Here is a 27571-nt window from a genome sequence, read left to right on the forward strand (position 1 = left end):
CTCTAAATGAAGAACTTTTTGCTGTGAATGTCTTATTCTCTGTGCAGAAGCTCTTGGATAGTAATTCCTGGACCATAAACCTACAGAACATCCAACTTCAGGGCATTTTGTATTTGGATGCAGTAAAATGATAGAAGGGAAAAATACTTCAAAAACTGTTGAACACATGGAGCCAGGGTGATAGCACGGAGGTAGGGCGCTTGCCTTGCAAGCAGCTGACCCAGGACCAAAGGTGGTTTGATCCCTGGCATCCCATATGGTTGATAGAGCCTGCCAGGAGCGATTTCTGAGGGCAGAGCCAAGAGTAACCCCTGAGCGCCACTGGGTGTGGCCCAAAAATGAAAAAAAAAAAAAAAAGACAAAAAAAGCTGCCAAATACAGCATGTCGTTTTGACCCTTCTCTTCCTTTGTCCCTTACTTAATTCTCACCCTGGCGACCATACACTGATTCAGTGTGAGTAGTAAATGCTTGTGAGAGCACTTCAACTGTTCAGATTAGTTCAGCTCTATGAGTGTTCAGGTTTCCTAATCAAGACTTCCAGGGAACTGACAGCACACAGGCTCCTGGAAGTCTTCAATGACTTTCACTCTCTGTTGCAGACTGGGGAGCTCATGCGAATCTACAAGGGACACAACCATGCTGTGACTGTGGTGAACATCCTGGGGAAGGTGATGGTGACTGCGTGCCTGGATAAGTTTGTTCGTGTCTATGAATTGCAGGTAGAATTCAATTGTTCAGAACTTGGCTTGAAATATTTGGAGAGATGTCTACTTGGGATTGGTGTTTGTTTTCTTTTTCTCCCAGTGTAGTGAGTTGGATGGGACCTGGGAATCTACTTCCTTTTTAAGCTCTGAGCTAATTGCCATAAAGCCCACCTTCAGTAATACTCTTTGAAATATATGGTCTTACAGAGGCTAAAACTAAAGTAGGGCCAGGGTTGTGTGGCTCACTGATAGAGTACTTGCCTTGCATGTGTGATGCTTAAGTTTGATTCCTAGCACCGCAGAAATACAAAACCAAAAATGGTGGGGAGAAGGGGACCAGTGGAATAGCCTAACTGGCAGGGATTATTTTGCATGCAGCCAACCTGGGTTCAATCCCCAGTGTCCCATATGGTGCCCTGAGCCTCCAGGAGTAATTTCTGAGCTCAGAGTCAGGAGTAATTCCTGAATGCCACTGGGTATGACCCAAAGAACAAACAAAACAAAAATTTGGGCCTGGAGCAATAGTTCAGTGGGTAGGATGTCTGCTTTGCATAGGGCTGACCTGGATTCAATATCTGACATCCCATATAGTTCCCTGAGCACCGTCAGGAGTAATTCCTGAGTGATGAGGCAGGAATAAACCCTGAGCTGAATCATCACTAGCTGAAGCCCAAATCAAACAAAAACTAAATAAGTGACTTCTGAAGACTAACTATTGTCTCAGTCCTGTTTAGGTCTTCTTGCATGCAATTTCAAGTTTGATAATTATATATATTTATTTTCAATTATTAGCAACTTTTGTGTTTTTTTTTTTTGTTGTTGTTGTTGTTCTTGGGCCACACCCGGTGATGCTCAGGGGTGACTCCTGGCTATGTGCTCAGAAATCACTCCTGGCTTGGGGGACCATATGGGATGCTGGGGATCTAACCAAGATCCTTCCTGGATTGGCCGTATGCAAGGCAAACGCCCTACCACTATGCTATCACTCCAGTCCAATTATTAGCAACTTCCTTGAGGAAGAATTATTAAAGGTTACTGTTAAATTCTGTTTTTGTTAAAATCCTTTAACTTGGTGCCTCAGATGTAATTTTAAATCTCTTTAGGTTTTTGAGACCATCCTTAGGAAACACAAAGTATAAGTAACCTTGGTTCTTTTTTTTTTTTTCCCACCATCAAAGTCTCATGATCGATTGCAAGTTTATGGAGGACACAAAGACATGATTATGTGTATGACCATCCATAAAAGTATGGTGAGTATAATTTTTCATGTTGATTATTATTGTCTTTAAATAGGACCAAAAAACTCTAAAAATGATGCAAATCAACTATAATGGTAATACTTGTCACACATATACTTTACACCTAGCAGGTTTTTTAATTATTTAGTTTATATTTGTAGCTTTGGGAGCACCCAGTGGTGATCATGGATCACTCCTAGAAGTGCTCAGGGGTCCTTATGTACTAGGATCAAACTACTAGACTATCTCCAGGCCTACCTTAATAGACTTAAGAAGTAACCAAATAAAATTACTGAATATTTCCTGTCCTTTTAATATGTAGCATAATTACAGAAAAATCAAGTACATTTTAAATAGATTAAAGAGATTTTAATAGATTAAAGAGATTTAAGTAGATTAAAAGATTAAGAGGCATCCCTCAAAATTGACTGGGGTTCTTTCTCCCCAGAGATAACTATGATCTGAATAAGACTTTGGAATGGAATTAACCAATTTGGCTCATATATCACGGTTAGTTAGTTATACCAGACCTGAAAATAGAAGCTAATTCAGTAATCCTACTTAAGTGTTTTTGTTTGTTTGTTTGTTTGTTTTTGGAACACATTGAGTAGACTAAGGGCATACTCCTGTCTCTATGCTCAGGGATCATCCCCAGTGGGGCTTAGGGATCCATATGGGATACTGGGAATTGACCCTGAATCAACCACATGCAAAGCCAATGCTATTGCTCTGGTCCCAGTTCTTCTTATTTCTGGGTTATTTTAGATTTTTAATCATGGGATTGAACTAGAATGGTTTTTCATATGATTTTTCACACTCTGCACTGCACAGGTCTTTGTCCCAGTGAATTATCAATATCTCGGAAATGGGAACAAGTATAGTGGTGCTTCTGAGTCCCTCCATGTCTCAGACTTCAGCTCACCAGTGACTATCTTAGTGGGGCAGCTTTAAAGCAGCTGGATTAGGGGCTGGAGAGAGAGCACAGCGGTAGGGCATTTGCTTTGCACACACCTAATCAATGACGGATGGTGGTTCAAATCCTGGCATCCTATGTGGTCCTCCCGTGCCTGCCAGGAGTAAACCCTGAGCGCCTCTGGGTGTGACCCAAAAACAAAACAAAACAAAAAGACAGTTGGATGAGAGTAGATCATCTAGAAGAATTCTTTGTGATTTTTGAACTCAGGGATTATTCCTGACTCTGTGCTCAGAAACTATTCCTGGCAGGGCTCAGGAGACCATATGGTAGGCCATATACAAGGCAGCACCCTAATCACTGTGCTGTCACTTCACCCCAGAACTTTTCTACTATAGTAGTCTGAGACTACATCTGGTTTTAAATTTTTTTTTTTTTTTTGGTTTTTGGGCCACACCCGGTAACGTCAGAGGTTACTCCTGGCTATGCGCTCAGAAGTCGCTCCTGGCTTGGGGGACCATATGGGACACCGGGGGATCGAACCGCGGTCCGTCCAAGGCTAGCGCAGGCAAGGCAGGCACCTTACCTCTTGTGCCACCGCCCGGCCCCCCTGGTTTTAAATTTTTGGTGGTGGTGGTTTTTGTTTTTGTTTTGGCTTTTGGGTCACACCAGGTAGCATTCAGGGATTACTTTTAACTCTGCACTCAGAAACTACCCCTGGCAGGCTCAGGGAGCCATATGGGATGCTGGGGATTGAACCTAGGTTGGCTTTGTGTGTGACAAATATCCTGCCCATTGTGTGTCACTCTGATCCAAGTTTGTGGTTTCTTTTTGTGGGGGGTAGGGGACCCACACCTGGCAGCGCTCAGGGGTTACTTCCTGGCTCTGCGCTCAGAAATCCCTCCTGGCAGGCTCAGGGGATATATGGGATGCCTTAGATCGAATCGGGTACAGCTGTGTGCAAGGTAAATGCCCTACCCACTGTGTTATCGCCCTGCCACAAATTTGTTTTCTTTTTTTTTTCTTGTTTTGGTTTTTGAGCACACTGGGTGACACTCGGTTACTCCTGACTATGCACTCAGAAATCGCTCTCCTGGCTTGGGGGACCATATGGGATGCCAGGGGATCGAACCGAGGTCCATCCTGGGTCAACTGAGTGCAGGCAAATGCTGTGCTATGGCTCCGTTACCCAAATTTGTTTCTTAACTGACTTCTATAAGTAGCTTTTGGCTCTGATTTGGAGGTTGTTTCTATCCTTTTGTGATTGTGGTTTTGATCTGATCTATCCATCTCTTTCTCTAGATTTATACTGGCTGTTATGATGGAAGTATTCAGGCTGTCAGGCTAAATCTGATGCAAAATTACCGCTGTTGGGTAAGGAATGCTGGATACAACGTTCTTTTTATCACATTTAGGAGCTGCTTAGTAAGCTAATGTATAGATCCTCATCATCAGTTTATAATTTTAATTTTACTTATTTGTTTAGGGGTTTTGACTAGGTCACATCCAGAATTGTTTGGAGCTACTCCTGGCTTTGTGCTCAGGAGTAGCCCCCGTCAGTGCTCTGTGGACCTTTCAGTGCTGGGGATTAAATTTATGTCAGCCACACACAAGTCAATGCCTTAATTCCTATATTATCTTTCCAGTCTTTTTTGGGGGGGAGGGGCACACCGGTGATGCTCAGGGGTTACTCCTGGCTATGCACTCAGAAATTGCTCCTGGCTTGGGAGACCATATAGGACATAAGAGAGCTATTAAAAAAAAAAAAAACTACTTAAAGTATTATTATACTTTTTTAATGAAGTTTGTTATAAGATTCATTATATATTTAAATGTTATTCATTCAGAGGTATATTCATGATGAGGTTTGCTTACTATAAAATAAATCTGTGCTTCCCAAAATATCAGTTGTATATGAAATAAAAAATGAAAGTTTGTAGCTAGAATGATAGCACAGCAGGTAGAGCATTTGCCTTGCATGCTGCTGGCCAGGTTTGATCCCTGTCATCCCATATGGTCCTTTGAGCCTACCAGAAGTAACCTGTGGCACTGCTGGGCGTGGCCTCCCCTCTCCAAAGAAAAACAAAAAATAAAAGAATGCTAATCTTTGTGATTTTCTCTCTGTAGTTATGACCATTTCTTTTTTTTCTTTTTCTTTTTGTTTTCTTGGGCCACACCTGTTTGATGCTCAGGGGTTACTTCTGGCTAAGTGCTCAGAAATCACCCCTGGCTTGGGGGGACCATATGGGACGCTGGGGGATCGAACTGTGGTCCTTCCTTGGCTAGCGCTTGCAAGGTAGACAGCTTACCTCTAGCGGCTCCATGCTCAGAAATTGCTCCTGGCAGGCACGGGGGACCATATGGGAAGCCGGATTCGAACTGATGACCTTCTGCATGAAAGGCAAACGCCTTACCTCTATTCTATCTCTCCGGCCATTATGACCATTTCTAAGGGATTTTGTATATTAAGTTAATTAAACCTAGAAAAAGAAATCAGATCAGATAAAAACCACATACTAATTAAAATTTTTAGTACTTTTTGCTTTGTGGTGCTGGGTATCAAACCTAGAGCAAGCACAAGGCCTACACAAGGCAACTGCTCTACCACCACTAAGCTATATCTCCACCCAAAATTTGTATTTTGGAAATTGAAATACGCTCTTGGTAGTTAGTTCAACTGAAATGAATCTTCCATTTTGAGGTTGGGGCTAATTGTCTCTGGGAGCTAACTCAGAACTTCCTCAAGGGAAATCAAACTTCCTCAGGGGATCAACCTGGATCGACTGTGGGAAAGGCAACAGAATGATAGTCCTCTGGCCCGTTTTGTTGGTTTATATTTGTTTGTTTTTGGGCCCCACCACACAGTGTTCAGGGGTTACTCCTGGCTCTGTACTTAGAAATAAATCACTTCTGGTTGGCTTGAGGACCATATGGGATGCGAGGAAGTAAACCTGGGTTGGTCGTGGACAAGGCAAAGGACCTAATCCGTCATGCTTCAGCCCCATGTCTTGTTGTATCTTTAAGTCAAGTGTAAATGAAAACCAAATATAAAAGATTCTTGATTTCACGCTACTTTGGGAATCCAAGTGAGGAATGTTCTGGTTTATATTTCTTGTATTCTTTTAAACTTCCCCTTTCACTTTGTTTCTCTCCAGTGGCACGGATGCTCTCTGATATTTGGTGTGGTAGAACATTTAAAACAACATTTGCTGACTGACCATACGAATCCAAACTTTCAAACGCTGAAATGTCGCTGGAAGAACTGTGATGCTTTCTTTACCGCCAGAAAAGGATCCAAACAGGTACCTCAGTGTGCCAGGCTCCTGACAGTGCTGGGTCTGACCATCTCTGCCCCAACCATCCCTGTCCTGACCTCTCTATCCTGATTGTCCCTATCATGGCTCTCCCCACCCTAACCATGCTGGGTCTTACTCCATGAGTGTAAGGACATTAGAATGTTCCTGTGGAGCTCTTCTTGACTTTGACTTTGTCCTGTCATGCTCCTACCTTTTCTCTCATAGGCCCTGTCCTTTTCTTCACAGGATGCTGTGGGACACATTGAACGGCATGCGGAGGATGACAGCAAAATTGATTCATGAAGTTTTTTGCCTCCCTCATTGGGAAGTCAATAGTTGAACTTATTTCATGTTGGCTCTTCACCCTGGCCATGTTCTCCTTTCTTCCTGGAATAGAAAGGATGGTGACAGCCGGGCTCACCACTAGCACAAGTCTGGTCTGTTCACTGGGAGAATTAAATTACTCCTTAAGTTCTTGCTGGAGGTTTATCAGATTTGAAGAAGCAATGCTTTTCTGGAGCAGCATGGCATTGAGTAATTTATGCCATTAGTGTGCACCAAACATTTATTGAAGATGCAGATTGAAATTGGTTACCCAGTTGGACACTAATCAAATGTAAATTTAAAAACATTTTAATTTGTGGTTTATTTTTACTTTTTTTTTTTTTTTTTACTGTTCTTAGTAGTCAGGCCTTTAAGAATAAATTCGCTCAAATGTTAGATTTTTTTAGGATCAGTTTTAATTCCTTTAGACTTAATAACTGGGTGTTTAAATTAGAAAGCCAACAGGGTCTTTTTTCTTTTTGGGGCAGTGCTAATAGTCTAGTAGCCTCTTTAATTATGTTCCCTCTGTTTTAAAATTTACTTCTTTGTAGATGGGCAGGCTGACTTTAGATGCTTAAGGGACACACTGCAGATTTGCATCTCGAGTGACTGCCGACCATAGTTTAGGATTGAGACAACGGAGCATTTTCTAAGAGCTCCCATGAGAATCTCGATCCTCAAAATCTTGTACGTATGCACAGACCTGACAGGTCCCTGTGAACCTGTTCAGCTTATCAGACTTTTGGAACTGGAAATGGAGCCTTTATTCCTTTCTGACTCCTGGTTCCCCACACCAGTTTTGGAATCTAGTTTGCTCCATTACTCTCTCTCCCACTATCTTGCTGTGCCTTGGTTGAGGACAACCCCAAGTACTTCCTCTAGGCTCAAGGCCCAGGGCGCTTCCCACCCACAATCAGTGTCCAGGGTGGGGGCAGGGAGAATGAGAGTAGAAGATCTGAAATTACTTTTGAGACTTCGAGCAGTTTTCTTAGGGGTTGATTTAAGACATTAGGGTCTTGTCTTTGTTTCCCAACAGGCTGGAAAAGTACTGCAAAGATAAAGGCTCAGCCTGTCTGTCCACTGAACACCAGTTCAAAAAATAGTGTGACTGCTTTGATGAGGATGGATAGGTTGGTGGGTGGGCAGTGTTCTGTGAACTCCCAAGAAGCTAAAGAAGTATTGCTCTCTAGCCTTTTATTTTTGGCTTTTCAAAACTAGGAAAGATTCTTCAGAGATAGAAGAGCCCAGTGCCCCATACCAGGCTTTGGATTTGCATCTGGGTCCTCTGTTTACACACATCTGCACATGTGCAGGCACCAGGGTAGGGGTAGAGGTTGTCACGGGGTTTGAGACAGGTCTCGAGTATATAAATTTCCTGGAATTGAATGCAAGGTTAAGTTTATGTTTGTTTCTTCAGGAAAGCCTTTTGTAGTTCTCACTGTACTGGAACAGAAAAATGTTAACTAGCAAGGAGCTACTATTAGATCATGAATGACTCCCCAAAACTATCTCTGTTCTTGATAAACAGAAAAGCTCTTTGGGCGATCATATTAACAGTGGTTCATGTCACTGTTAATACCATCAATCTCTCACACTTGGATGTGGCTTAACATGAATTGTTGTAAGGTCTCTGCATATTAAGAGATTTGCATGATACTTGTGAGAGAACAGAGATACTCCTGTTAATCACATGAAGTATCTTTGGTCAGTATCTGTACAAGATCCAGAAGCCTTTTCCCTACCTCTAGTCCCATATCCTATAAGGGTGACCAGGAAAGTTGGTCTGTTCTGTGGGGTCGAGAATTTTAATTCCCAAGGCAAGTGTATTTGTATTCGTTGCTGAGCTTGGCATGTTCTCTGGGCTTTGGTAAAGGTATTTTTCCCACCAGCTGGACAGTTACTAAGAAAATCTTGAACCCTCTTGCTGAGGTACCTGAGAATGTCTCTAGAAAGAGTAATGGAGCCTTTGGTCAGCAGGAAAAGGGTGTGTGAGGTATTATACAACTTGAGGAATCTTTGCAAGTATGACAAGATGACTGAATTGAAAATAAGTTGATTTGGGTTTCACGTTGGCAGAATTTTACTGCCTGTGTGCCTATTCTGTGTGCCTATTCTGGTGCCTGGGCACCCAGGCTTGTCATTTTTTTCCTCATTTCACATAGATTTCCTTTGAAGCAGTGACAGTAATCTCTTTGTTTCAAGAGTGTGTAAAATTCATTTAACATCAGGTTAGTTTGTTATCCTAAATGCACAATTTTGTTCTCCATTTTGAAATAAAGGTACCACAAGCATCTTAGCTGATTATAGTTACATGTTACTACTTTTATTTTTTTTTAGGTTTTAAGTATTTATTTACAAAATTCTTACTAATACAACTGCTTTTAAAATATATTAGTAAATGGCCATTTACTATTCAAAGGTGTTGCATGTCTGGTATAGAAAAAAATTCTACATAGCCACACTAAGTAAAGCAGATAATTGAAAACTGTTAAAAGACAATCACATTTGCAGTACTTTGAACAGACAGGAAATAAAAATGCATTTATTTGGGCCCGGAGAGATAGCACAACGGCATTTGCCTTGCAAGCAGCCGATCCAGAACCAAAGGTGGTTGGTTCGGATCCCGGTGTCCCATATGGTCTCCTGTGCCTGCCAGGAGCTATTTCTGAGCAGACAGCCAGGAGTAACCCCTGAGCACCACCGGGTGTGGCCCAAAAAAAAATGCATTTATTCATGTCATAGAAAGCTATTTTTATGTTACTAATTATTAAACTTGTGGAAGATAACATAAGGGTTTGAGAACTATTTTTACAAAAGCAAATGTATTTACATTTTACATTTTAATATGTAACCACAATACAAAGTTGGCCATGCAAATATTTAAATATTTTATAGCGTATTAGTAGAACTTGTGCCAAGAGTAGAATTATTTCTGAAAGAATGGTGAATTTTTACCACAATTTCATCATGGTTAGTCCTCCAAAGTAAAATCCCAACACTAATCAACTAAATTATTATTTGCTATAGATGCAGTCACCATATATATATCTATGTATTGCCTCTGAAACAGCTATAAGTGTACATCAATATCAAGTTTATGCAGAATATACAGTATTTTTCAATTTCTCTGTACATATCTGAACTCGCAAGAGTGTTTTGAAACAATCCCCGGCTACTTATTTGTTAGTAAGGACAAATCTTTCTAAATACATACATTAGATCATGAAAACAGTTGAAAATACAATGAAGGAGCAATCAAATAACTACTATAAATAGCATATGTGACATAAGATTCCAATAACCTAATCTATACAGATTTTTATCTAGCAAGTACTATATTGCCTAATTTCTGCACAAATAGATATACAAATATGTAGTTCTCAAAATTCATTCGTGGACATTCCACAACTACACTACAAATTACACAGCATTATTTTACATTCATCAATAAAAATTACTGTATCAGGTTGTAGAGTTACAGATATTACAAATAAATTATTGGTCTTCAAATGAGGAATTTGAATAGAGAAATTAAATCAAAATTAACTTTATGTTTACATAGGCTTGACTAAAAAGATAATGATTCTTTCAAGAAAAAATCAAATGGCACAGCTTAGTGTTACCTATCTTTCCAGCTTACACCAAATGCTAGTCAGTTTCTCATTTGAACATGAAGTGTTTGAAAGTTCCTAGAAATTTAAAAGTTCTTTCAAACTTCATATCAAATGAGTTGTAGATCTACTTAAAGTATGACTTCTTTCAAAGAAGGAAGGAAGGCTGACAAGGGAGGGAGATGGAATGCCTGCTAATGATGACATGCTAGCTAGACGACTCAATACATGCTTGTCATTGCTGGAAGGACGTCTTCCCTCCACCGAACTTTGGGTTGTCATAAGAGCCCTACGTAAAGCTCTTTTGGGTGTTTTGGAAAAAGAAGGTTCTCGTAACTCTTTTTGAAGTCTTTTATTGCTCTAGATGCTCTACTCAATGTACTGTCCATATCTTTTGTATTTATTTCAAAGGCTTCAGGATCAGCAGTGTAAATAAGGTTCTCAGCATCTGCTTTACAAATGGTGTTGGCTACATGTCAACATAACATCTTTAGCTAATTTTCTTTTGGAAAAGATGATATTCTCTGATATCATCTGGAAACTAAGCAGCACATTTGCCTGCTCTGTTGGTGGTCTCATAAGCAAAGCAAAGGCATTATAGCAATCTTCTGTCTCTTTTATATCCAGTACCTTCTTAATTTGAGAAAGAGGTATTAGATGAATATGCTTAAGAGAAGCTATAGTTCGGGTATTGCCATGAGGACTCCTAAAAGTACTTTGAAGTAGTACTTTGAAGTCATACAATATGTCATATGTGTTTTAAGTCTTCTCTGTCTTGACTAATTCTAGCTTTGTCTTCCCTTAGAGAGGAGCTGTGTGTGGCTCAGGGATTTGTGTTGACTCATATATCAATGAAGGGAGGAATCTGTTCCATAACCCAACAGAAGCAATTTCTTTTTCACAGGTAGTTAGAGGCCATTGGTAGAATGTTACTTTTGATTGCTTGTGCCTCCTTCTATTGACTAGAAGCCAAAAAAAAAAAAAAAAACATGAAATGAATCCTTTTGAGGTATATGCTGCAGTTTTAATGGCAGTTTGTTCCTGAGAAGTATTTTTATCTTGAAGTTTTCATTCAGGTTTAGAATGTATTTGGGCTTCTATTCAGTTATAAAGTAGTTAAACAATGCAAACACATCTCTTCAAAGGAATTTCTTGACCTGGTGTTACTTGAATTTGAAAGTCACTGCTTCCGCACTCCTTTTGTGAGGAAATTTTATTTCTGCTTCACACAAGCTAGCAGTTGAGTGTTTATCTCCTGACCTACCAATCACAGGCAATATTGATATTCTTGAAATGGTGATTTGCCTAACAAAGGTTGGGGTTTTTTGGTTTGGGGTAGATTATTACAGTGGGCAACTTTAGGACTAGGTATGTGGATGATTTGGTGGAAGTAGGTACACAAACACTTAGTCAAAAGGAATGGTCTATTTTATAGAAGAGAATTCAATGGGAAGGGGAGATTGAAGTATATTATGGATTTGAAGAACACATATCCTCTGGTTTGCTCAAATAATTGCCATTTTCATACGCTGACTTAAACACTTTTTTTTTTATTTTTTATTTTTCTTTATTTTTGACTTAAACACTTTTTAAAATGCCCATTCAAGGAGGACTCCTAGAAGGTCTTGCCTGCCACATTGTTAGAATAATGATTTCAGCTCTGCATCAGCATCCTCAGAATTTTAGGGAAGCTAATCAGTGGGTAGGAACATGGTGCATGGTGCAGGTGATTTGGGCTATACTGTGTTGCGTGTATACATGGATGTGATTCCTGGTGTAAATCAGGCCTATGTGCATCAGACTGCAGGTGCCTTTAACCTCACCTTCAGCCCCTAAGGGTGCAGCTCTGTTGGGTCACGTGACTCCTGGTTTCCCAGGAATTCTTTTTTTTTTTTTTTTTTTGGAATTCTGAGTTGAATGTGGTGGCCCCATAGGGGCAGGGAGGGAGTCATAGAGTAAAGATCTTTCTCTTGCTTAAGAAAAATGTGCTCTGAGCTGCTTCAGCACCATGGGCTTTGATTTTTCTTTTACCGAATATAAATTGGAAGAACAAAATTGACACCTGACTGCAAAAAATGTTTATAAGCAAATAGCGTATAAAGCTGTGAACTTCATAACTTTGTAAAGCAAGATTTAAAGCAAATACAAGAGGAAAATAAAATACTTTTACTAAGTGATTGCTTTCTTTGGAAGGGCGGGGGAAGCACATCGGCAGTGCTTGGGACCCTAGGGCCACTTCCAGTGATATGATGGGATTAGGGCACCAGTGTGCCATTTTGGGAGGAGACCAGTTTTAAGACCACCACATGCAAGGCCTTTGCCCACACTTGAGTCATATCTTCACTTCTTCGTTTGTTGTATCTACATTTACACGTGTTCGTTTAAGGAGGGAAAAAAGGAAATTGAGTAGATGATGCAATGTCTGGCTCATAGACCAGCTAGATGGATTAGGTTAACAGCTACATTTCATAGTTCTTCAAAGGCTAAGAACAGGTCACTTAATGGAAAAAAGAATTAAAAGCACTTCAGTCTGAGCTAGAGTTTCCAGTACAATGCACCTATTTATCTTTGAGTTTCTTTGCATTAGCAGCTAATTTCCCATCCTCGTGGGTGATTGTGATGTTCAAGAAATAGCAATAGACATTATTCAAGTAGGCTTATGGGTGTGTGTGTGTGCTGCGTGCACAGATGCACATGCAGATTTGATTTTTATAGTTATAGTCAGCTATACAGCTGCTAGGCTGGAAGTTCTTTAGCTCTCTGATGGCAACTACATAAATGTGAGAAAGTAATGCAAAACAGAAAGCATAATGATGCCCGGAGAGATGGCACAGCGGCGTTTGCCTTGCAAGCAGCCGATCCAGAACCAAAGGTGGTTGGTTCGAATCCCGGTGTCCCACATGGTCCCCCGTGCCTGCCAGGAGCTATTTCTGAGCAGACAGTCAGGAGGAACCCCTGAGCACCGCCGGGTGTGACCCAAAAACTAAAAAAAAAAAAGAAAGAAAGCATAATGAAGTAGGCAGTAGTTCAGTGGATAGAAAGCTTGCCTCGCATGTGGCCGACCTGGGTTAGGGTTAGTAATGTTCTCTGATCCACCATGAGTGATTCCTAAGTGCAAAGAGTAAGACCAGAGAACCACCGGGCGTGGCCAGAAAAATTCAACAAAATGTCACAATGCCAGTCATACACATAGTTTTATTTAGATCAACTTTTTTCAGGCTGCAGCCAAACTTAGGAGTTAAACTACCCAAAGCACCCACCCCAGTGCTCTTCCACTGAGCTTGTTTGCCCCCATAGCATATCATGAAATCAAGGCTACACCAGATATGCATTTGATTATTGTCCAAATAACCAAATGTGGTTTTGTGGGAAGCACAGAGGTGATAGAGCTATAAGACATTGAGTGTCATTGGCACATGCTTCTGGAAAGGCTAAGCAATCTGAGGGGGAACATTTGTTTGATTGAAGCAGAGGTCACTCAGATTCCATGCCAAACTTAAAGTTGGGCCTACAACCATCTGAGGTAGACTGCCTCTCAGTAGCAGAGGGACCAAGTTGACAATGTGTTTATCCGTGTCTCAGTCTTCAGCTAAGTGATCTGGGTGGGCAAGGGAGACAGAATCTCACAGGGAAAGAGATTTGAAGGAGGGATATGGCCAATGAGGATCCTGGAGCTCTACTGGGTGCATCCTTCAAGTGGCTGTAGCTGCATTGAGTGACATTGAGTTGAGTGATCCTTGGTTCAGGCATACATGGTGAGCTGCAGCCACTGAAAGAGGAAGTTTGAAAGGTCAGAACTTGCAAACAGAAACCCAGCAGGAGGGTTTTCTAAGCAGTTCAGAAAGTCAGAACTGAGGCCACTTTCTTGGACAGCTCTCCCATAAACATTTCCTATGTGCCACATTACTGTTCTCCTTTATGCTTCTCTAGGCATTTGGAACTGAGCAGCATATAGTGGGCTGCCTCCCTCATTGCTTCTAAGTTTTACCTCTAGAACATTGAGTTTGATGATCCCATCTCCATCCTTGTCAAAGGCATTAAAGGCTCCTGGATGGACAAACACAAATCAGAGACCAGTTACTGTTCTTTTCCCCTCCACTGTTGGGACTGACCACACCCAGTTGTGCTTAGGTGCTACTCCCACTTTTGTGCTCAGGGCCACCACCCCCGTGTTTGAGTTGAATCTAGGCCTCCTGCATGTAGTGCACATACGCAGCCCCTTGAACTCATGTTTTTATTATCATATATTGACATTTGATATATTTTGATAATATACATTTTATATCATTTTTTGGGCCACACTCAGGTTTAGACTCTGCACTTAGGAGTTACTCCTGGTGGTGCTCAGGGAATCATGGATGCTGTTGGCGATTGAACCCAGGTCAGCCACATGCAAGGCATGAACCCTTCCCAAATGAACTTTCTTCTGGGCCCTATTGTAGCTTTTCTTTTTTGGGGGGTGGTCACACTCGATGGCGTTCAGGTTACTCCTGGCTATGTGCTCAGGAATGACTTGTGGCAGACTCAGGGGACCCTAAAAGATGCCCGGATCCAACCTGGGTTGGCCGTGTGTAAGGCAAATGCCCTACCACTGTGCTATCATTGTGTGCCCTTTGTAGCTTTTCTTGAGAGGACCTTGTGCTAAGGTCTCTTCAACACAGAAATATGTCAAGCAGGGTCACCTCTGCTACCGTTTTGAGTCTGCCTTTGTTCACTTTGGATGATGTAGATCAGAAAAATATTTTTTTTTGTTTTTGTTTTAGGGCCAAATCAGCAGTGCTAGGAAATTAAACTGGCCATACAAAGCCTGTACTTAGGGCCCACTGATTCTTCTAGCCCTAGTAAATGAGAAGAGAATCAGTCTAAGATTCTTCTTTTTTATTCTTTTTTTGGGGGGGGCACACCCATTTGATGCTCAGGGATTACTCCTGGCTAAGCGCTCAGAAATTGCCCCTGGCTTGGGGGACCGTATGGGACGCCGGGGGGGGGGGGGGGATCGAACCAAGGTCGCGATCTTTCCTTGGCTAGCACTCACAAGGCAGACACCTTACCTCTAGCGCCACCTCGCCGGCCCCAGCCCAAGATTCTTGAATGGTCATGAGAGCAGGAGAGTTGGTTCCCACTTACTGAACATGCCCTCCAGTCTGACAAAGCAGCAGATGAAGCTGTCAAAGTCAATGTTCATCTGTTTGTCTGCATACCGCATCGTGATGATGTCGTAGAGCTGACTGTTGAGGTGGAACCCTGTGGAGGGAATGTGCAGGGGAGGAAGTAGCACTTGAGTCTGTAGACCCTGATTTCTGGCTTCCCTCTCTGGCCTAGGCAAGGACCGGAGAATCCCTTTCTCTTTCCTCTAGGGTCCTCAAGGCCTGGCCCTCTCCTCCCATTCCTGTGTTCACAAGTTCTTCCCTGTGCCCCCACACACCACTTCCTCCCCAGCACCTGCATCGTTGACTGCATTGCGCATCTCATAGCTGTTGATGGTGCCAGAATGGTCTGTGTCATAGCGTTTGAAAATTTTCTGGCAAGAGAGAATTTGAGGTCACACACTTAAGCCTGTCTCCCTGTTCGGCCTCCTCCCTTCATACTTCCCCTCTCTTCACCTGCCAGGCCTTGATCTTGTTCCAGAGATGATGGAACTCCTGTAGGTTGAGCCTCCCAGAACCATCTGTCTGGAGGAAGGTTGGTCAGGGCTAACAGGCACCAAACTGAATCCCCCTGTGGATAAAGCTCCTAGGGGGCTCTGCAGGAAAGTAGCTCAGACTACAGGAAGAGCCTATGCCCTGTCCTGGGGTTTGACTTCTAACTCTACTTAGACCCCAAAATTAGTGTCTCCCCATAACTCAGCACATCTTTGTGCTTTGGGACATTTGCCTGTGTGGAGCTAAGAGAGCCCCAGGTCCTTCCATTGTGCCCTTTCAGTTCAGCCCCAAGCTGTTCTGGGCTCTTTTCTCTGTGCACTCCTCATGTCCTGACTCCTGCAAGTTTGGGCTGGGAAGGATACGTCCATGAGTGCAATCATGCTCCGGCATGATTCTAGCGTGAACCCCGGTGTCTTCAGGTCTTTATCTGCAGGGTGGAGAAGTGTGAGAGGTGCTGGGCTGGCTCATGCCCCTCCTGCTCCCTGCGTCCCACCAGCTCACGTTTGTTCACGACAGTGTTGAGGACGTTCCTGAGCTCATCCGCACAGATCTCCATGTCCTGGGGAAAAAGGGAGGCTACAGCTGGCTGCACTTTAGTCAAGGCTCATGGGGTAAAATGGAGCCTGCTGAGTCCGGGGTGGGGGTGACTGCTGGACCCTGGGAAGCTGTGCTCCTTGGAGGAGGAAGACACATGGCAGCTGAGATGTCTCATTCAAAGACAATGATTTGTACCCCGGACAGATGATACACTTTGACTCAAAGCTTTAACAACTTGGTCTAGAATATGACATTGCTGACCCTGTGAGCATTTCACGAGGCTGGGTAGCTGGGTCAGCAGCTGCTGGGGTAGGGGCCAAAGCAGGAGCTGGACTGGGGAGCCCGAGGGAAGGCAGAAGGTGCCACTCACATCCCCTGCAATTTGCTTGAAGATGTTCTGGAACTGCTGCTGTTCTTCACTCTCTTCGGAGCTACCAGGCTGAGGCTGCACAGCACAAAGGAAGTTCACAGTGAGACACCCCTGAATCTCTTAAAATGAAAGAAAAACATTTTGGGGAGACCATACCCGGCGGCACTCAGGTTACTCCTGGAGGTGCTCAGGATACCATTTAAGATGCCAGAGATCAAACCACGGTGGGCACATGCAAGGCAAACCCCCTACCCACTGTGCTATTTGCTCATGCCTCAAATTTGTAAAAACGATTTTTCTAAAATTCATGATTTATAAAGCTGTTGATGAATGAGTTTCAGGCTTACAATGTTTCAACTCCAATCCCATACAGTGTTAGCATCCTCCCCCACCAGCATTCCCCCTGCCAGCAGGAACCCAAGTTTCCTTGTACCTCTACTCTTAGCAAACTCATTTACTTTTTATTTATTTTTTATTTTTGGCTCACACCCGGCGGCACTCAGGGGTTACTCCTGGCTCTACTCTCAGAAGTTGCTCCTGGCAGGCTTGGGGAACCATATGGGATGCCGGTAATCAAATTGGAGTCCGTCTGGGGTTGGCTACATGTAAGGCAAATGCCCTACCACTATGCTATGGCTCTGGCCCCTAGCAAACTCATTTTTAAAAATGTATAGTTTGAGTCACATGCTTACAGTTTTGATGCTGTTATCTCACCCCCACATCACCAAAATGACCCCTGACCACAGTCCTCAAGTTATGGCCATGCTCTCATGCCCAACCATTCTCTCTCTTTATCCTCATTCCCCTCTTTCCTCAGGATTCTCATTTCTGAAATCCAGGGAAGGAAGGCAGTGGGTAGTGAGTGAAGGTGAATCTTTTAGCAGAAGCTCTCCTCCACCTCCCCTGTCCTTTCTTCCATCCCTGCTGGCTTGATACTGATCACAAACATGAGTATGAGCAAGACAAGGTACCATCAGGCCTTCTAATAAATACTGTGTTTCCCCTGAAAATAAGACATCCTCTGAAAATAAGACCTACTTACAGGTTTCCTTCTGGGTGAAATATAAGGCATTCCCCCCAAATAAGGTCCCCACTAGGCTCTGTCTCAGAATGAAAATTAATTTATCGTAGACTGGTTGCTAGGGCCGCCCTGACTGGCATCTGTAGGATTCACAGTTTGGTTTGTGTTGACAACTACTGTACTACTGTACTGTATACAGGTAATACATTTCCTTTATTTTCATTTAACAATAAATGTGTACCGTATTCTTCATGGAAAAATAAGACATACCCTGAAAATAAGACCTAGTGCATCTTTAGGAGCAAAAATTAATATAAGACACTGTCTTATTTTTGGGGAAACAGGGTACCTTCAGCTCAGAGCAGAGGTGCATTTGGTTGGGTGAAGCTCTGGGGTAGAGGCAGTGGCCTTGGTGTACTGTGGAATTGCCCTTCACCACCACTCAGTTCTGTACCAGCAACCTACTCTGATCCTGAGTTCTTTGTAATGGTGGGTGTGAGCCCCTTAGTTGTTGCTATTATTCCCCTCCCCCCGCCATTTTCAGTGAGCCTAGCCAATAGAGCTTGTAGTTGAGCTCTAGCCTGCCCTGCTCTTCCTGTGTTATCCCAGCTGATAAGAGTGCTGCAGACACTCAGCTTGTCCTTCCCAGGATTTGGTGAAACTGTCAGTCCTCAAGACATAAAGAAACAGTGGTACATCTACACAATGGAATACTATGCAGATGTTAGGAAATAGGAAGTCATGAATTTTTCCTATGCATGAATGGACATGGAGAGTTTTATGTTGAGTGAAATGAGTCAGAGGGAGAGAGATAGATACAGAACAGTCTCACTCATCTGTGGGATTTAAGAAAAATAAAAGACAATATGCTAATAATGGGACCGGAGTGATAGCACAGCGGTAGGGCATTTGCCTTGCACACGGCTGATCCAGGACAGACTTCAGTTCAATCTCCAGTGTCCCATATGGTTCCCCAAGCCAGGAGCAATTTCTGAATCAGGAGTAACCCTTGAGCGTCACTGGGTGTGGCCCCCCCCAAGAAAAGACAATATGGTAATAATACCCAGAGATAATAGAGATGAGGACCAAAAGGACCAGCCCATGATACAAGCTTAGCACAAAGAATGGTGAGTGCAATTAGAGAAATACTGTACTAACAACTACTGTGACAATGATAGAGAGAAATAGAATGCCTGTCCCCCAAACAGGCAGCAGGTGTGTGCGCGGGAGAGAGAAATGGGGAACATTGGTGGCAAGAAAGTTACACTGGTGAAGGGTGGTGTACATTTGATTACTGAAATGCAACTACAGACATTTTTGTAAACATGATGCTTAAGTAAAAAATTACTAAAAAAAAAGACATTTATTCCCATAAGCCAGTCTCAAGACTAGAACTCGAGTGAAAAAAACATGCCAGCAGAATAGATCTACACCCCAACTCCATGATCCTTCCATTCCCTGTGGGCCCCAACGACTTAGCAGGACCCATCTGCATGCTACCACCTCATTCAAGCCACATGCTCAGAAACCTGCTGGGATTTCTCTTTGTCAGGACTTGGTTTGTCTTTGCCGTCCTCTGAGACCAGCTCCTTGTTGCTGTTTGCTCTGTCCGAAACGAAGATGATCGGCTGGAGAGAGGATGGAAATCGGAGGGTGCAGAGGAGAAGCTTGGATGACAGGCAGAGGGAGCAACAAGACAGAGGGGGAAGCACAAGCAAAGGGGGCCACAGGAGGGAGGAGCACAGATGGAAGAAGCAATCGCCCTCCCAGAGCAACTCTGTTGAGAGAGCAGGAAAGCAGCTTATCATTTAGCAGCTTGGTTCATACTCTGGTCCTGCTACTAGCAGGCTGGAAGATGGGGAAAGATGCTGAATCTCTCTGGACCCCAGTTCCTTATCTCATCCCCCAACCAGTAAAGTTATGAAGGTTAAATAAATCAAGTAGGATCTGAACTTGCTAAGAATGCTTCCAAGTAGTATGATCTAGTACAGTGATTTGCAAATATTTTGAAGACATTTCCCACTAATTAGAAACACTATTAAGTTCAATTTCCCCAAAAGTCTCAAAACCTGAGAGTACATAAAATCACTAAAAATAATTTTTCTGCTTGGGGATTTCTGCTTGGAGGTCAGAACTCATTTCCTTCAGTGTTCCCTATCCATATGGCAGTTACTTCTAGGGCTTTGCGAAGAACAGATTAAAAACAAACAAACAAAGCCTTTGGTTAGTGGCTTGGTCAATGGATTTATTCATGCATTAACTACATAGGGTTGTTAAAATCTATTTTGTTCTTGTGGAGATCAGTGAGAAATGGAATAAAAAGCTGTACCACAAGAACATTCAAGATGATCCTCAGCAACAAAATGTTTTCCAAATCATGCTCATGTGGGTGAGGAGGTGATGAAAGGGTATCCCAGATTACATCTCATCCAATAGGGGGCATAAAGGGGTGCAGGGGCTGGGGGGCTGCAAGGTGGAGGAGTGGGTACTCTAGAGCCCCTGCCTAACCTCGTGGATCCTTTTAGTCATCACCATAAACGAGAAACTTAAAATCTCATGGCCTGTAACTAATTGCTGAGGAAGGGAGGATGCCTAAGGTCAGAAGTCTCTGGCTGGTATTGTGAGGCATTGGAGTGCCCACTTCTGAGGGTTATCTGCCTTGGAGACCATGAAAAGCTGTGGTATAATGAATCACAATGAGGTTGGCAGGAGTTCGAGTCACCTCAATTTGCTAAACTGCAATAGAAAATGTCTCTGTTCCAGATGAGGGCTTTGCTCTGAGGTCCCTGAGAGGCTCTTATGAAATGTGGTCATTATTAGCAATGGTGCTAGAGAGAGGGCAAAACCCGAGAAACCCCAAAGGAGCTGTTGGTTGAGTCCCAAATTGGAGGAGGATGGCAACTGCCCAAGCCTCCAGGAGGGGGTGCTGTCGAGAAAACTCATTCTCTCCTGGCAACCGGGCCCAGCTGAGTCATTATTCTGAGGCCTGTGGATTCTTTCCCTTCCCATTTTCTAATGTGGACACATGAGCAAGTCACACGAGGCCCGGGGGTCCATGATTTGGAAGTCGCTTGGTTCTGAATGAGCAGCCACTGCCCTAAAAGGGGCTTGGCAAGTAGCTTCATCAAAACAAGACCCTGCAGAGGGCTGAGCACTTTTGGTTGGCCTCTCCACCTCTTCCCCCAAAAGTCTGGGATGTGGATGAGGAGTGTGGAGCAGACAAGAAGAGGAAGGGAAGGAGGTGTCTTGTCCACTGAGCAGGTGTCTGGAGATACTCTCCCCAGGAACTCTCACTATTGCTTCACAGACCTTTGCCCATTGTCATTGCCCTCCAAGGAAGGAGTAGGTGAGCCAAGCCCACTTCTGAGAAAGGGGCTTCTCTGGGCTTTGGTAGCCTTCTACCCCATCCCTTTCCACTGACTTTGTTGCCCTCTCCTTCCCTCATCCATGTGAGTGACACAGCAGAGCCCTCCAGCCTCATGTTGCTTCCTCTGTCAGCTCCTGGTTATGTGGCCTTGGGTGAGAAAGTCAACTGCAAGGGCGAAGGAGCAAATTAACTCTTGCACAGCATCAGGAGGTGGGTCTGGTTACATGTTACTGTTCACTTGTACACAAGCAGGGTTGCCTGGACAGGAACTGGGGTCATGGGTGCAGCCACTCCTGCACTTGCATGCACAGATACATGGTACTCAGCTCTCAAACTCTTACACCCACCTTAGTTTTCTTCTTTTTCTGTACAAGAAGAGGAAATAGTAAATACAGGATATGTAACAAAGTGATATCTCATTTTCCTGTCACCTGATCTTCAGTTAGGTGTCAGGGTTCAGAAATTGGGTCATGTGTAGAGAAAAGAGACCTATAGATTGATGGGTTAAGGAGAACTTCCGGGTCCTAAGACCTGTGGCTGCTGTGAAGATAGCCACAAAAACGATCTGGCTAAGGCTCTATGTTGTTCTGGTTTTGTTTTGATGGGTTAAGGAGAACTTCCGGGTCCTAAGACCTGTGGCTGCTGTGAAGATAGCCACAAAAACGATCTGGCTAAGGCTCTATGTTGTTCTGGTTTTGTTTTGGGGAGCACACCCAGCCTATTCAGGAGTTACTCCTGGTTCTGCACTCAGGAATCACAGCCTAGTATTGCTTGGGGAACCATAAGAAGTGCTAGGGTTTGAACTGTGTTGCTGCCTGCAAGGCAAGTGCCCTATCCACTGCTAGCGCTCCAGTCCCAAGCTTTATGTTGTTTAATGATGTTAGTTATTGAAACACCATAAAGGCTCAAATAAAATCTGACTTAGAAAGTTTGTGTTTGTTGGGTGGAAGTAGGATGGGGTGGGGAGTATATTTGAGACACGCCAGCTATCCTGAAGAGTGTTTGCTTTTTTTTTTTTGGGGGGGGGCCACACCCGTTTGACGCTCAGGGGTTACTCCTGGCTATGAGCTCAGAAATCGCCCCTGGCTTGGGGAGACCATATGGGACGCCGGGGGATCGAACCGCGGTCCGTCCTACGCTAGCACTTGTAAGGCAGACACCTTACCTCTAGCGCCACCTTCCCGGCCCCAAGTGTTTGCTTTTTAACTGCTGTGGACAGATCAGTAAATAACACAGCAGATAAGGTAGAATGTGGAGTGTGTTGGTTCTAATGCAGTTCAAGGAAAGAACCCCCAAACAGGACTCTAACCTATAGCACACTGATTAATGAGAGTTAACTTGTTCTCAACTTCCAGAAAATTTCATTTGGATTCTTTGGAAGAGGATTAAAAAAAAAGTTCAATAAAACTTAACTATATTTGTTGTGTATCACAAGAGAAAGGAAGATAAATGATCAGTAGAAATGCAGCAGTATAAGGTAGAATAAGGAGCATATGCTCTTTTTGTTTGTTTTTGAGGTCACACCTGGCATGCTCAGGAATCATTCCAGGCAGCGCTCAGGAATTATTCCTAGTGGGTTTAGGGAAATCATATTTGGTAACAGGGATTGAACTTGGATTTGCCGTATGTAAGGTGAGCACCTTACCATTGCACTCTCTCTAGTTCTACTAATCTTTTTGTTTTGTTTTGTTTTTGGGTCACTCCCAGCAGCATTCAGGGATTATTCCTGACTCTCGCTCAGAAATGGCTCCTGGTAGACTCAGGGGACCATATGGGATGCTGAGATTTGTACCACCGTCCTTCTGCATGTAAGGCAAACGCCTTACCTCCATGCTATCTCTCCAGCCCCCCTTTTTTGGGGTCACACCCAGCAGCGCTCAGGGGTTACTCCTGGCGCTATGCTCAGAAATCACTCCTGGCAGGCTTGAGGGACCATATGAGGTGCCAGGATTTGAACTACCATTCCTTCTGCATGCAAGGCAAACGCCCTGCCTCCATGCTATCTCTCTGACCCCTTTTTCTTCTTTTTTGAAGTAAATTGTTATGGATCTTTATTTTTGTATATTTAATTTAATTTTTTTGGGGGGCATACCCAGCAGTATTAGAGGCTACTTCCAGCTCTATGTTCAGTGGTCATTCCTGAAAGAGCTCAGGAGACCATGGATTAGTGATGGCTAACCATCTTGAGCCGAGTGCCCAAACTACCGCACAAAAACAAAGAATTTCCTCAAAGGTGCCAGCACATCAATTAAACCTTAATAACAAGATTTTAGTATCTAAAAACTATGCGGCACGTGTCGAATACTTAATTGCAGACCTTCCTGCATGCCAGCTGCAAGGCCTTTGCATGCCACTGCTGGCGTACGTGCCATAGGTTCGCCGTCAAAATATGTGTTCACATGCAAAATATGTGCTCAGCCCATTGAGCTGGCTTTCTGGCCCCTTAGCAAATATTTGCTCTAGAAAGGTTTCATGAAAAAGCTTGTTTGGGGCATCTTTTCTGAAAGAAGGTATAGGAGGCTATACAAGCTTATGGGACCTTTGACAATAATTATGGGGTGCAGAGCTCTGTCTGCTGTCCCAAAAGATCCCCACTGTCAACAATCATCAGCTGTTCCTCCTATACCAAAGCCAAGTCTCATCTTAGAGCCGCAGGCAGATGTGCCTTTATTGGGACAGTAAAACCCCCACCCCTACCCCCCTCTTCTCAGGTGACATGAGAGTCCTGTTAGCTTCTGAGCCTTCAGTCTGAAGTATATTCTCAGTGATTAGCTGTGTGAAGATAATAGAGCCCATGGGCTGGAGTGATAGCACAGTGAGGAGGGCATTTGCTTTGCATGCAACCAACCTGGATTGGATCCTTGGCATCCCATATGGTCGGTCTCCCAAGCCTGCCAGGAGTTATTTTTCAGTGCAGAGCCAGGAGTAACCCCTGAGCATGGCCAGGTGTGGCCCAAAATCAAATGAGAGAGAGAGAAAGAAAGAGAGAGAGAGAAGAGAGAGAGAGAGGGGAGAGAGAGGAAAAGGAAAGACAAGAAAAGAAAAGAAAAGAAAAGAAAAGAAAAGAAAAGAAAAGAAAAGAAAAGAAAAGAAAAGAAAAGAAAAGAAAAGAAAAGAAAAGAAAAGAAAAAGAACCTAGGGGGCCGGGCGGTGGCGCTGGAGGTAAGGTGCCTGCCTTACCTGCGCTAGCCTAGGAGACGGACCGCGGTTCGATCCCCCGGCGTCCCATATGGTCCCCCAAGCCAGGAGCGACTTCTGAGCGCATAGCCAGGAGTAACCCCTGCGCGTTACCGGGTGTGGCCCAAAAACCAAAAAAAAAAAAAAAAAAAAAAAAAGAAAAAGAACCTAGTGCTTGTCACAAAACTTGGCATCTGTTGACACTGTTGGCACTAAGACATCTGAGTGGGGTGCAGAGTTAGGGTTAAAACCATGAGTGTCACTATGCAGAAGATAGATTAAGGGGGAATATAGGACCAGAGATAGTACTGCAGATAAATAGTAAACCCAGGCATAGTAAAATGTTTGTTTTGCATGCAGCTGACCCAGGTTCAATCCCTGCCATCACATATGGTTCCCAAGCACCACCAGGAGTGATCCCTGAGCTCACAATCAAAAGTAAGTCCTGAGCACCACTAGGTGTGGCCCCCAAAACCTCTCCTACTAGAAAAAATTAATAATCTTATTGAATCTCAGATCAAACAGTGGAAAGCATGTGTGAAAAGGACTTTCAAAGATGCTAAACATGAAAACTAAGACCCATCTGAGTGGTGTACCCAAGGCTTCACACCAAGCTTCACACCAAGCTTCACATTCATGCCAATGTCTAGATAATATTTGGGAAGAGATTTGGGTCACACTTGGTGATGCTTGGGATATCTCAGCAGTGATCCAGGGACCAAACTGAGCCAGAGATCAAAGTATGGTCAACTTCATGCAAGGCAGACATCCTATACTTTCTGATCCTACATTCCAGAGGGTTATGTAACTTGTCCATGTAGAGGATATGGGGCTGTTGCTAACTGTAGAGTTGGTCTTTCTCCTCCCTATGTGAGATTGTGCCTATATGCCCAGCATATAGCCCCGCTCTTCCACCACTTCCTGTGGTCTTGTTCCCACCCTTTACTCAAATTGTTGCTTCTTTCTAGGATTCTTTTGTACTTCTTGCTCTGATTAACTAAATGGGCCATAGGCCAGTGGGCCCATTTATTATTCCTCATCCCCCAAAACAAGGTAGAGTAACTTGGAGTCATTGCTCATCTCACATTTCCATCTTCCCTCCTCCACCATCCCTACACCCTGCCTGAATAGGGGAGGAGAACCTCTAGACCAGGGGTCTCAAACTCGAGGCCCGAGAGCCGTTTGCGGCCCTCTGTACAACATTTTGTGGCCCTTGGCCGGCCTTCAAATACCGCAGTATTTGCGATTATTCGCTTGCCGAATAATCACAATAAAAATCGCATTAGTAAGAAAAGATTGCATTAAACATTCGCATACCCCGAGCAGTTCCATTTGATTTTTTGCGATATTTTTTTCTTACTGATGCGATTTTTTATTGCGAATATTCGGTAAGCAAAATCCCTTATGCGACCCTGCCTCACCCGACTTTGCCTCCTGCGGCCCCCAGGTAAATTGAGTTTGAGACCCCTGCTCTAGACCTTTCTTCACATAAGAGCCAAACTCACCACTGGTCTGTCCACGGAAATGGTGTTTTCGACTTCCCTGTGAAGAGCACAAACAGGAGTTTCAGAGTGGTAGGAAGGCCAGTAGGAAGCACAGAGCTTGCTCAAGTCACAGTCAGGGCTGAACTCAAAGAACCCCTGTAACTGAGCTTCCCTACCACAGAGCCAATTTTTGTGGGGGAACCATCCCATGCAGCATACCATACCTCCCCCAAGGCAGGGCCCATTCCCTCTCGGGATCAGAGGGCAGCTTGGTTGAGCCTGGACTCATTTGGAGTGGTCACAAGGGCTGAAAGTGCCCAGCTGACTTCCCTGGACCTCCAACCCTCAATATCTATTCACCCTCTTAATTTTTCTCCTTATCACTAATTTAAAACTCTGAGGGCTATGTGTGTGTGGAGGCAGCTAGATAGATCTTTCTCTAGGCTTTGTTAACTCATGATAGAATATTAGATTATTATCCTGGTTATGGATTTCTTTCTGCTTAACCCACTGCTCTAGCCTCTATATCCAGCAGAGTACCTGGAGCATAGCAGGTGTTCAATAAGTGGATGGGAGGCTTGCAGGAGAGGTGACTGCATGACCCTGGGCATACAGGGCATACCTGCGAGGGACTCCTGAATCACCTGCCTATTTGCTGTGACCATCTGGGAACAAGCAGAGGAAGCCAGGCCCGAACTCACTCCGAGAGGTTCCTCTTCTCTGAGAAGACCCGCAGAATGAATTCTCCCTCCTGGTGGGGCTCGTAGGTGGAGGGCACGATGACATACTCGCTGGGAGGCAAGCGGAAGCGCTCAGACACCTCCCGCATGTTGATGTAGGTCCTGCTACGGGCCTTGGAGGCGTTGTACAGGAAGAAATCCTTCTGCAGGTGCTGCCTGTTCCCGTGCATCTGCGGGGAGAGCCATGGAGCCCTTCTGGCCCATGTTCCTGGGGACTCTGCCCAGCTCGAGAGCCCCTCATTCCTAGGTGCTCTCTTCCCTACCTCTTTTTGTTCTCTGATGTGATTCAGAAGTGACACCCAGGTCTGTCTGTCTGTCTCTGCCTCACAGTCTGACTTACCACTGGAACTGTGTCAGTGGCAAACCTCCTTGGGTCTGGGCTGGACCCCAGGGAGACAGGAGGGCTTTGCTGGGGCTCAAAAGAGGTGCCCTTTCCATCCCACAGAGGGGCTCCCCCTCAGCATTGGTCCCTGACTATGTGAGGATGTGTGACCACCTTATAGGGAATGCTGATGGTATGGAAGACCAGGCACCTCCCAAGGCAGGAGATGGGGGTGTGTCACACAATGTCCGAGGACCTCCCCCATATACCAGAAGTAAGTCCTCTTCCCTCCTTGTCCTGCCTCCAGCCCACTCCAATCCCCTGACCACTTGCTTCCCATTGGGTGCCCAGGATCTCAGGGCTTGGAACTAATACTGCACACCGCTGTCAACAGCTGCCATTTCTGTACCTCCTTGGGGACCTAGAGGAGAAACAGGAAAAGAAGATGACGCTTTTGTGGGGATGAAAGACTTTCAGGAAGGAGGTTGCCTGCAATGGGGACACATTCCTGTGTTCCCATGTGCCTTTGGAACTGCCTCACTCTCATCCACCTCCCTGACTCTTGATTTTTCTTTTCCTTCCTTCCTTCCTTCCTTCCTTCCTTCCTTCCTTCCTTCCTTCCTTCCTTCCTTCCTTCCTTCCTTCCTTCCTTCCTTCCTTCCTTCCTTCCTTCCTTCCTTCCTTCCTTCCTTCCTTCTTTCTTTCTTTCTTTCTTTTTTGTTTTTGGGCCACACCCGGCGGTGTTCAGGGGTAACTCCTGGCTGTCTGCTCAGAAATAGCTCCTAGTAGGCACGGGGGACCATATGGAACACCAGGATTCGAAC

The 27571-nt window shown here is 44.2% G+C and overlaps 2 protein-coding genes across 4 annotated transcripts in view; one reads left to right on the forward strand and one right to left on the reverse strand.

The window, feature by feature from the left end:
- ZNF106 (zinc finger protein 106) overlaps positions 1-6783 on the forward strand; it is a 63267-nt gene extending 56484 nt beyond the window's left edge. Inside the window, exons 18-22 of the mRNA XM_049781505.1 lie at positions 601-720; positions 1884-1955; positions 4159-4230; positions 6012-6158; positions 6399-6783. Coding sequence (XP_049637462.1) covers positions 601-720; positions 1884-1955; positions 4159-4230; positions 6012-6158; positions 6399-6455 — 468 coding nt within the window. The 3' untranslated portion in view covers positions 6456-6783. The remainder of the gene's footprint in view (positions 1-600; positions 721-1883; positions 1956-4158; positions 4231-6011; positions 6159-6398) is intronic.
- Positions 6784-13687: 6904 nt separating this feature from the next.
- Positions 13688-27571, reverse strand: part of CAPN3 (calpain 3) — a 47588-nt gene continuing 33704 nt past the window's right edge. Inside the window, exons 12-24 of one of the 3 annotated variants that reach the window (XM_049781534.1) lie at positions 27157-27168; positions 26387-26595; positions 25707-25743; positions 21372-21389; positions 19187-19285; positions 16637-16711; positions 16231-16288; positions 16092-16156; positions 15691-15759; positions 15530-15608; positions 15215-15331; positions 14076-14134; positions 13688-13856 (exon numbers count right to left, since the gene is read on the reverse strand). In XM_049781534.1, coding sequence (XP_049637491.1) covers positions 13830-13856; positions 14076-14134; positions 15215-15331; positions 15530-15608; positions 15691-15759; positions 16092-16156; positions 16231-16288; positions 16637-16711; positions 19187-19285; positions 21372-21389; positions 25707-25743; positions 26387-26595; positions 27157-27168 — 924 coding nt within the window. In that variant the 3' untranslated portion in view covers positions 13688-13829. The remainder of the gene's footprint in view (positions 13857-14075; positions 14135-15214; positions 15332-15529; positions 15609-15690; positions 15760-16091; positions 16157-16230; positions 16289-16636; positions 16712-19186; positions 19286-21371; positions 21390-25706; positions 25744-26386; positions 26596-27156; positions 27169-27571) is intronic. The other 2 variants (XM_049781533.1, XM_049781536.1) reach the window with 2 other exon arrangements.

Source organism: Suncus etruscus, chromosome 10 (genome assembly GCF_024139225.1).
Source record: "Suncus etruscus isolate mSunEtr1 chromosome 10, mSunEtr1.pri.cur, whole genome shotgun sequence".
In the NCBI taxonomy this organism is placed as follows: Eukaryota; Metazoa; Chordata; class Mammalia; order Eulipotyphla; family Soricidae; genus Suncus; species Suncus etruscus.